General features: G+C 38.4%; 1 protein-coding gene across 1 annotated transcript; it reads right to left on the reverse strand.

Moving 5' to 3' along the window:
* Nucleotides 1–7879: 7879 nt before the first annotated feature.
* Nucleotides 7880–8965, reverse strand: LOC113850883. Its single transcript, XM_027481408.1, has 3 exons — nucleotides 8742–8965; nucleotides 8169–8580; nucleotides 7880–8035 (listed from the first exon to the last, which is right to left on the reverse strand). Exons 1-3 carry the CDS (start codon nucleotides 8963–8965, stop codon nucleotides 7880–7882), a joined length of 792 nt encoding a protein of 263 aa, XP_027337209.1.
* Nucleotides 8966–10863: the final 1898 nt, after the last annotated feature.

Raw genomic sequence — 10863 nt, forward strand, 5'->3', positions numbered from 1 at the left:
AGCTCAAAAACATCTTCGGAGAAAACCTCCAAGAAATCCCTCTGATGAATCCACATTTTATTGGATTATTACTTGTTATTTTGATGTTTCTTAATTGAAAAAGTAAACTTAGGAAGTGTAAATAACATAAAAACATCATTTTGGTCAAATATCATAGGTTTCTTAATTTTTGGTTAATTTACATTGATTTACATAGATATAGTTTGCAATTTTGATCATTTGAATAATTGTGCATGAATTTCTAGACTTTTTCCATGGATTTTTGGCATTTGAGAAAGTTTGATATGAAAGTGATCATTTTGCAATTTTGATCATTTGAATAATTGTGCAGGAATTTCTAGACTTTTTTCATGGATTTTTAGCATTTGAGAAAGTTTGATATGAAAGTGATCACTTTGGATCCCATAGTGAACACTACAGCAAGCTAAATCCAGAAGGGCAGACGAAAGTGATCACTATGAACACATAGTAACAACTTCAAAGGCCCATTTTGAAAAAGTGTTGCGCGTGTTTACTTTGGAACCATAGTAGACACTCTAGAGCAACCATAGTTATCACTTTGATACCAAAGTGACAACTACAGAGAGGCCAAAAGCACTAGACTTGCACTTGGTTACTATAGAGCGAGAGTAACTACTATAGAACACTGCGTGTTGTCACTATGATGCCAAAGTGATAACTCCAGAGAGGCCAAAATCACAGGACTTGTGCATAACCACTATGGAGCGATAGTAACTACTATGGAACATTGCGCGTTATCACTATGAGACCATAGTAGTTACTTTGGGTGAAAATTCTACACTATAAATAGGATTTGAGAAATTAAGGTACGAGTTTTTTCATAACTTTTAGATTCTTTTGCCACTTTGGGAGCATTTTGCAGAGCTTAGGATCCTTGGGTGACAGCTAAGGCCAATCTTAAGGTTTAATTTACAATTTGTCTTCATTTTCCTTTAATTCTTGCATTGATGATGTTGAATTTTCCTTGTTTTCATCTTGAATTTGTAAGACCCATCCTTATAGAGGGCTAAACTTTCTTGTAATTCTTAATGAGTTCATGGATTCTTGAATTCCTGGGTATGAATGTCAATATAATTCCCTTTTTCATGAATTTATATTTCCCAACTCTTTGAATTGAATTAATGGTTGAATGAGGGGGACATTGCTTAATTAACCCTAATTCATTTTAATGAAATTCTTAACTTAGTTTGCTTAATCTTAAGTTAATTTCTAAGGTTGTGTAACTTGGAGAAAATAGTTGGAGCCCATGTAAATTGCTTAATTTGTATGGGACGTTAAGGTTAATTCTTGCTTTTTGAGTTACCCTAATTCAGAGGAAGAGGAAAAAGTGTTGAATCTTGAGAGGGATAGGGATAGAATTACATGAACAAATTAAGGATTGCACATTTCATTGATTGGATTCATTAATTTCATCACTTGCTTTTACATTAAAATTGGAATTACACAAAACTCCCTTGCTTTAATTGCTTTTATAGTAAATGTTTACAACATGTTCAATGTATGTTACAAACCAAAGTTGTTGGAGACAACCTAGGCTTGCATCCTAGACTACATAAATTTTTCTGCATATTTTGATGAAGGTTGACGACAAATCTTTTTGCAAACGAGAAAGAAAAAATTCCGTTCATCAAATTGGCGCCGTTGCCGGGGACTTTGGTGTTAATTTTGCATTGAACTTGTTAGTTACTTTGTTTTAGTGTTCTTTTTTTAATTTTTCTGCATTTTGCCCTGTTTTTGTTGCAGAATTCTGCAGAATTTATGATTGTGTGTTACGTTTTTCTTGCCATAGTTTGCAACTTCTTTCTGTTTTTGCTATTTAGTGTTATTGCTCTATTTTACTGCACTTAGATATCATTTTTCTGCATAATTGTTAGCTGAATTTTTCTACATTTTTGCTGTTTCATTTAGCTTACTTCTTTTGATTCCTCATAGTTAGTTTATAGTGCATGACCAGATCGAATCCTGGAGACTTGTATCCGCTTGACCCAGAGATTTATAGGACATTTCATAGTAGCATTAGATTGCATAGATGTAATTTTGAACATTTTAAGGAACCTTCATCTATCTATTCATCACCTCATTCTTTAGACTTAGAATTTGAACAAATGGCTGACAATGAAAGAACATTAAAGGAACTGGCTACAGTGGATGTAACATATGAAATTTTATGCATACAGTATCCTGACATTGATGCTCCTTTCGTTCTAAAAACTGGACTAATACACTTGTTGTCAAGATTTTATGGCCTTGCAGGTGAGGATCCGCACAAACACCTTAAGGAGTTCCACATTGTTTGTTCAACCATGAGGCCACAAAGTGTGCCTGAGGAGCATGTCAAATTAAAGGCCTTCATGTTCTCTCTGATGGATGCAACCAAGGATTGGCTCTACTATCTTCCTCCAGGATCTATTGATAGTTGGGATAACTTGAAGAGACTTTTCCTGGAGAAATTTTTTCCAGCATCAAGAGCTGCATCCATAAGAAAGGAAATCTGTGGGATAAGGAAGCTTGAAAGAGAAACCCTTTATGAATATTGGGAAAGATTCAAGAGGTTGTGTGCTAGCTGCCCCCATCACCAAATTAGTGATCAATTGTTGATACAATACTTTTATGGGGGACTGCACCCTATGGACTAGAGCATGATAGACGCCGCAAGTGGAGGGGCGTTGGTTGACAAAACTCCGGTTGCAGCCTGCAACTTGATTGAGAACATGGCTGCCAACTCCCAACAATTTGCAACAAGGCAAAATTCTTGTGTTACCAGAAATGTGAGTGAAGTACAAGTTGCTGAGTCTAGTAAGCTGGAACACAAGCTTGATGAATTAGCATCCATGGTGAAGCAATTGGCTTCCATACAAAAGAGTGTTGCTGCATCTTCACCTCCTTCACCATCCGTTCCAACCATGTTGTGTGGAATTTACTCAGCTACAGACCATTACACTGATAGCTGCCCTACACTACAAGAGTCTGACACTCTAGAAGGTAATCCACAGGCTTATGTCGCAAACATTTTCACTAATAAATTTCCTTTTCCAAATTCGCAGCAACAGCCCAATTGGGATCTATCTTCCAATAGATACAACCTAGGCTGGAGGAACTATCCGAATTTGAGATGGGGGAGCAATTCCCAACAGCACAACCATCAGCAGGGCACTCAATATCAAACACATCATATTGGACCAAATAGATCCCATCAATCCCAACATCAACCACAACAAGCCCAGCACCATCACCAACCATCTTCTTCACAACCAAGTGCATCCCAGAAAAATGAACCATCATTGGAGGAGCTCATGAAGCAATTGACCATGAACAACATCACTTTCCAGCAAAAAATTGAGGCTAGTATTAAAACTTTGGAGAATCAAATGGGACAGTTAGCCTCCTCTCTAAACCAGATGCAATCTCAAGGCTCAGGGAACCTTCTTGCACAAACTGTTGTGAATTCAGATCTGAGAAACAAATTCAATTCCCATTGATAAGAGTTCCTCTATGATTAGTTGATCAAATTTCCATTCAATCACTACTTTAACAGCAGAATCAATCACTCAATCCAATCCAAAACTCAAAGTTTAGATCCAAAATTAATTCAACATTTCTATTCAGATTCACAGTTCCTAACCACAAAGAGTTTAAGCAAACATTACAAAAAGAGAAGAGAAGAGAAAAGAAGAAGAGAATGAAGAAAGAAGAAACATCTTCAAACCAATCTCCAATCTGATCCCTCAAGAAATGAAGCTTGGTGTTCATCCTCAATCTCCCTCTCTGACTCTCTCAACAACAAAAACAAATGGAAAATGAAAAATGAACCAAAATATTATTCTTCTCTTAAATTCCTGAGCTAACTGTCTTTTATAGAATTTCTACTCTACTGGCGTGATCACTTTTGCCAGCAATAGTAATCACGCAGAGGCTAATTAATTCTTCATTTCCACTTGCGCATGTTCACTTTTGCTGGTGATAGTAGCCACGTGCACTTCAAAGTGTTCACTTTTGTTGAAAATAGTAGTCACGCAGAAGCTTCCTTTACTAATGTCATGTGCGTGTTCACTTCTGCTAGAAATAATGAACACGCAGAGGCTACCTTCTTTTGCGTGTTCACTTTTGTGGATAATAGTGAACACATGCAGCAACTCTTCTTGGAGGACTCTTTGGAACGCTCACTTTTTCCAGAAAAAGTGATTACGCAAAAGCTCTTCTCAATGCAACCTCTCTGGAACGATCACTTTTGCCAGCAAAAGTGATTACGCAGAAATTCTTCTTCATTTTATGGTTATGGAGTGATCACTTTCACCAGCGAAAGTGATCACTCAGAGGCTATTCTTCAATTATCAACTTCTTTCCTCCAATTTTTGCTACTTATGACACTTATGGACATGATGCTGCTGAACATAGGGGAGAAGCAAGGGATGACTACCACGCAGCTTTATGATGCCCTTACTTTCAGTGACCCTTACCTATGAGCAGCAGTCCAGAGTGACCTTCCACCCTTTCCTCCTACTGCCCCTGCCAGAGCTGAAGCCAATGAAAACAACTCCAATGCCTCAAATGAAGACCCCCAGCAGCAACGGCAGATGATGATGATGATGATGACTCTACCTTTTCCAGCTCTGATGAAGATGCTATCTAGCCTTAGTTTCTTTTTCACCGCACTCACTTTTCACTTACTTTCTTCTATTTCCCTGTATTTATTGTTAACTCCCATTTCCTTGTAATTATCGCACGTTATTGTTTCCATCTTTACTGCTTTACTTTCGTATTATCACTCTTAATCTGAACATTTCTGACATTTTCACTTATATATATCTATTCCATTTTCTGGTTTCATATTTGCTCCTTATACTGAATTCTGTGTATATTTGTGCAAAAAATGCCCTCAGTCCCATCAAGAGGAGCATGAATTTGACCCCTGAGTTGTGATTCTACTTTCTATGAAAAGGGGGGTGATCTCTTTGCCTCTGTTTCTATTATTCTTAATCTAATTTTCTTGCACAGTGTTAAATGAAAATCCAAAAATATTGTCCGCATCTCTCTTTTACTTTAGTCCAGTTTTGTAATTCCATAGTTATATTCTGATTGCACTTCCCATTCAACTCATGATCATTCTCTGTTTTTGAATATTTTCATTCCTACCATGCTGCGCATATTTTCTTGTAAGGTGAACTGTGATCACATGTTGTTAAGTAATTATCGCCTTTTACCATGGTAGAGAATTCAGCCTCCACATTCTTTTCTGTGTGCATTATAACATGTATATTTGCATTCAATCCTCTAGAACTTGCCCTGTTTCTTAATTGAATATGCATTGTGCAATTTTTCATCTAGATGATTGAGGCCATCTTTGCACACACCCACCCACCCTTCAACACCGTTGTATCTAATTTCCCTTGTTCCACATTCCTTCTTTTGCCAAACTTAGTCTGCAACAACATTTTCCTTACCTTAAGAGAGGTATTTCTTTTGAGTTGCATAAAGAGTAAACGCAATAAACTAAGTTTGGGGTGCTGATTATGATTGTAGTTGCTTGAGGACAAGCAAGTTCTCAAGTTTGGGGTGGTGAGCATTTTACATGTTAATATTACATGTCAAAAAAAATAATTTGATTGAATTTGAAGAAGAGAATGATTGTCAAGTCCATAAAAAAATGATGATGATGATGAATGAATGAAAAAAGAAAAGAAAAAGAAGAATATAGCAAGTCATTTTGATAGAAAAAGGATTCTCTACATAAGGCAAAGTAAATGAAAAATATGGTGAAAGAGTGCTTGAATCTCACTTGCTGCATCATTTAATGCATTCTACTCTTAGTTGTTGTCCTCACTTACTCAAAGGAATTTCCTCCTCTTAAAAACCCACTTGAGCTTTTCACCCTCCTTGATCAAAATTGAACCTAACTTAATACATTTGTGACCAACAAAGTCTTCTTGATAGGTGGTTCATTGTATCTAGGCAAAGAAGATTGAGAATATAGGCAAGCATATAGTAGGGTGAGGCAAAATGCATGAATTGAGGGAAAACACTTAACCTGAAACATTGATGAGTAAAGAGTGAAACACCATCCTTTGAGCTAAATAATTTCTTTGCACTGTGTGGATTACATGAAACCTTGCTAGATTTTTGTTTCAGTATAGTTGGACTTTGCTTGAAAATAATTGATTTAGGCATGATTTCTTTGTTGAATAAATCCATGATTTTAGAAACATTGGAAGTGTCAATTAGAGTTTGATCCTGGAATGAAAATTTTGAAAGAAAACTTTTGGATAAATCCAACCCTTTTACAAGTGACTTTATTGAATTTTGATTTGCTTGAGGACAAGCAAAAGTTTAGGTTTGGGGTTGTGATGAATCCACATTTTATTGGATTTTTACTTGTTATTTTGATGTTTCTTAATAGAAAAAGTAAACTTAGGAAGTGTAAATAACATAAAAACATCACTTTGGTCAAATATCATAGGTTTCTTAATTTTTGGTTAATTTACATTGATTTACGTAGATATAGTTTGCAATTTTGATCATTTGAATAATTGTCCAGGAATTTCTAGACTTTTTCCATGGATTTTTAGCATTTGAGAAAGTTTGATATGAAAGTGATCACTTTGGATCCCATAGTGAACACTACAGCAAGCTAAATCTAGAGGGGCAGACAAAAGTGATCACTATGAACCGATAGTAACAACTATAGAGGCCCATTTTGAAAAAGTGTTGCGCATGTTTACTTTCGAACCATAGTAGACACTCTGGAGCAACCATAATTATCACTTTGATACCAAAGTGACAACTCCAGAGAGGCCAAAAGCACCAGACTTGCATGTGGTTACTATAGAGCGAGAGTAACTACTATGGAACACTGTGCATTGTCAATATGATGCCAAAGTGATAACTCCAGAGAGGCCAAAATCACAGGACTTGTGCGTAACCATTATGGAGCGATAGTAACTACTATGGAGCACTGCACGTTATCACTATGAAACCATAGTAGTTACTTTGGGTAACAATTCTGCACTATAAATAGGATTTGAGAAATTAAGGTACGGGTTTTTTTTATAACTTTTAGATTCTTTTGCCACTTTGGGAGCATTTTGCAGAGCTTAGGATCCTTGGGTGACAGCTAAGGCCAATCTTAGGGTTTGATTTACAATTTGTCTTCATTTTCCTTTAATTCTTGCATTGATGATGTTGAATTTTCCTTGTTTTCATCTTGAATTTGTAAGACCCATCCTTATAAAGGGCTAAACTTTCTTGTAATCCTTAATGAGTTCATGGATTCTTGAATTCCTGGGTATGAATGTCAATATAATTCCCTTTCCTTCATGAATTTATATTTCCCAACTCTTTGAATTAAATTAATGGTTGAATGAGGCGGACATTGCTTAATTAACTCTAATTCGTTTTAATGAAATTCTTAACTTAGTTTGCTTAATCCTAAGTTAATTTTTAAGGTTGCGTAATCTTTAGGAAAAGAGTTGGAGCCCATGTAAATTGCTTAATTTGTATGGGACGTTAAGGTTATTTCTTACTTTTCGAGTTACCCTAATTCAGAGGAAGAGGAAAAGTATTGAATCTTGAGAGGGATAGGGATAGAATTACATGAACAAACTAAGGATTGCACATTTCATTGATTGGATTCATTAATTTCATCACTTGTCTTTACATTAAAATTGGAATTACACAAAATCCCCTTGCTTTAATTGCTTTTATAGTAAATGTTTACAACATGTTCAATGTATGTTACAAACCAAAGTCATTGGAGACAACCTAGGCTTGCATCCTAGACTACATAAATTTTTCTGCATATTTGGATGAAGGTTGACGACAAATCTTTTTGCAAACAAGAAAGAAAAAATTCCGTTCATCACCCTTACCACTGGAATATAGTCTGGTTCCACCACACTTTTCGGTTTCCATTGAGAACATAACCATGAAAGCCTTGGCGTTTACCGTGTTCTCCCACGCTCCCTAGCTCATAAGCCTTGGAACCTCTGCCATTTTCACACCGAAGATCAAAGTCTTCTCCCTACAGTCCAGCAGCACATGGTTGGCAGCAAGCCAATCCATTCCCAGAATTACTTCTAGTTGAGAAAGAGGTAAACAAATTAAGTCCACCTCGAACTCCCTACCATGTATCTTATCGAACACCCCAGGCATACCCATGACATCACAATTGGCTTACCCGTAGGGGTAGTTGCCATAACATTACATGGCAATTCAGTCACATACAAGCCCAGACTCTTCATACAGTCCACAGATATAAAAGAGTGCGTAGCACTCGAATCAAACAGCACATCAAGCAATCGACCCTTAATAATGCATTTACCTCGAATCAGCTCTTCTGACTGTGAAGCCTCTGCCTCACTCATAGCAAAGACTCTACCAGGAATGCTCGGCTTCTGCCCCGTACTTGGCCCCGTACTTCCTCTCGATTCTGGCCTCTGGGCTACACTTGCACTACCGTTTCTCTTAGCGGCCCAGCACTTATTAGCAATGTGCCTCAACTTCCCACAGTTGTTGCAAGTTATCCTCGACTGTGGGCAGTCCTTCACCATGTATGGCCCTCCACACCTGAAGCATTTAATCGACCCTCTAAAAGAACCTGATCCGAACCACTCCCACTGCTCTTCTCTTGAGAAGAACTCCCTCGGGATTGAGAGCTATTCGAGCCTAAATACGGCCCCTTTGAGAACCTCGGGCGCCTTCTGTCATGTCTCACCGGGCCAGCTCACCTAGTGTCCACCGTCTTCCCTCTTGAGTTAGCTTCAAAAATTCTGCTTTTGCTCACCATGGTGGGCAAGTCTGTCAGCTGAAACATACTGACCACAGCTCGAATGTCTGGCCTCAATCCATGCTCAAACTGAGTACACAGATCCTCCTCTCCATCACCATGCTGATAATGAGGCCAGTACTTCATCAGCTTTTGGAACTTAGCTGCATATTCCCCAACAGTCATACTTTCTTGCTTCAGTTCAAGGAATTCCTAGTTTTATGCTTCCTTAGGTCCTGGGGAAAGTAGTTCCCTAGAAAGATGGTCTTGAATGCTTTCCACTAGATATAGCCATCTTCCTATGGCAGGGTCTGACTGGCAAACCTCTACCAGTCCTCAGCCTCCCCACACAGCAAATAGGTGGCATAGGCAACCTTGTTCTCCTCACGGCACCCCATTGCATTAAAGATCTTCTCCACATCGGCCACCCACCTTTGGGCTCCTTCGGGATTGAATCCACCCTCAAACCTTAGAGGATCATGCCTAGTGAAGGCAGACAACCCTCGATACTCAGCCGGCTCTCCGCCTTGATTATGCACCATGGCTTCCAGAATCTGAGCAATGCGTTCCATGAGGTCATTGGAGCCTCTACCTCTACCTCTACCTCTACTAGCCATAATCTAAGCTACACAGTTTAACAGTCACAGTCTAGCACATCAGATCAATAATACATTTATAATTCAGGCAAACAAAACAATCAACACTTATCTTGGACGCTTCATCCTGATACCCCAGTCCATTTGGATGAACTGCTCTGATACCAAAATTGTAACACCTTAAATTTAATTTCAATAAATAAGCAATTTTGCAAAATTTTGAAATAATAAAACTTCCATTTTTAATCCAAGTTTCGTCAAATATTTCCAAATAAAGAAAGGGGGTTACAAATTTCATCAAACAGTTGCCATAGGACTTATTCAAATACAATAGTTTTCAAAATAATATCCTAAGTCTTATAGCAGTTCCATCCACCCCTTCACTGAGTCCGATGCTAATTGTCTTGATTACTTGAAATATGAATGTAAGGGTGAGTACTCTACACTACCCAAAGACACACAGTCAACATAGAGTCTCACCTCCAATACATTTTCAATACATTAAACAATTACAATCACAAACAATATTATCACACAGCTCAGGTCAATTAACACCGATGCACTCACGGCATCAGCAGCATTTCACATCCATAGGTACAATTCATAAACCCATGCATACGCACACCAGCCACACTCACTGTGGCACTGTGATCACATATTTACACCATGAATGGTTGCCGATTACCCCCGCCTCACGGATACCACGTGGGCAGTCACGAGTCGCTTAGCAAAGATAGTGGTCAGAGGTCTAGTCAGGAAGAGAGTGTGTGGCCCGTGATGCACCCGTTCCACAGTCGGTGTCACCACCACTCCCTCCTCCCCAAGGTATTTCTACCGTCCTCATCTTCCACACCCCTAGTGTATCGTTGAACCATTCACAGCACATGATAACGGCGCTACACGCTCCATTCACATACATTTCATTCACGCACACAATATTCATGCTTGCATAGGGCACACAACCCACATTGCATTCAAATACACGGCACTAGGCCCACATTCATTTCACATTACACGGCACATGGCCAATATTCATCTATATTACACGGCCCTCGGGCCCACATTTGTTCACAATATTCATTTACATCATGCAACATCTAGCACACAGTTCACATTTATCTATTTCGGGTAAACACACACAATATTCACATTTCTCGGCATATGGCACATTTCTTAATCAACTTTCATTCTCTACCCATTTTCTACCTTCTAACTCAGCCACAACTCCATATTCAAACAATTACACATAGAAAGAGTAGGGTAGAGTCCCCCTTACCTTGGATTGAAGACCCACACTTTAAATCCACGAAGAAGTGTTTCCCCTTCACGGATTTCGTCCCAAACAAATGGATAAACTCCATGAGAACTCAGGGAAACCTCAAAAACAGAGAAAGAGAATGGAAATGAAAACCCTAATCATTAAAACTCACCTCCAAGCGTTCCCCACACGAATTCAACCTTCAATCAAGCCCCCGACGACTTTGGAGG

The sequence above is a fragment of the Abrus precatorius genome, unplaced genomic scaffold, assembly GCF_003935025.1.
Source record: "Abrus precatorius isolate BTA unplaced genomic scaffold, Abrus_2018 Scaffold9, whole genome shotgun sequence".
NCBI lineage: Eukaryota > Viridiplantae > Streptophyta > Magnoliopsida > Fabales > Fabaceae > Abrus > Abrus precatorius.

Bases quoted from the DNA above. Each gene is read 5' to 3' on its own strand.
- LOC113850883 (XM_027481408.1), bottom strand. From the start codon at position 8,965: ATGACTGTTGGGGAATATGCAGCTAAGTTCCAAAAGCTGATGAAGTAC. The intron at 8,581-8,741 runs GTGAGCTGGCCC...TAAATGCTTCAG, and splicing joins GGGAAGACGGTGGACACTAG to GTGTGGAGGGCCATACATGG. The intron at 8,036-8,168 runs GTATGCCTGGGG...GCTGGACTGTAG, and splicing joins AGCCAATTGTGATGTCATGG to GGAGAAGACTTTGATCTTCG.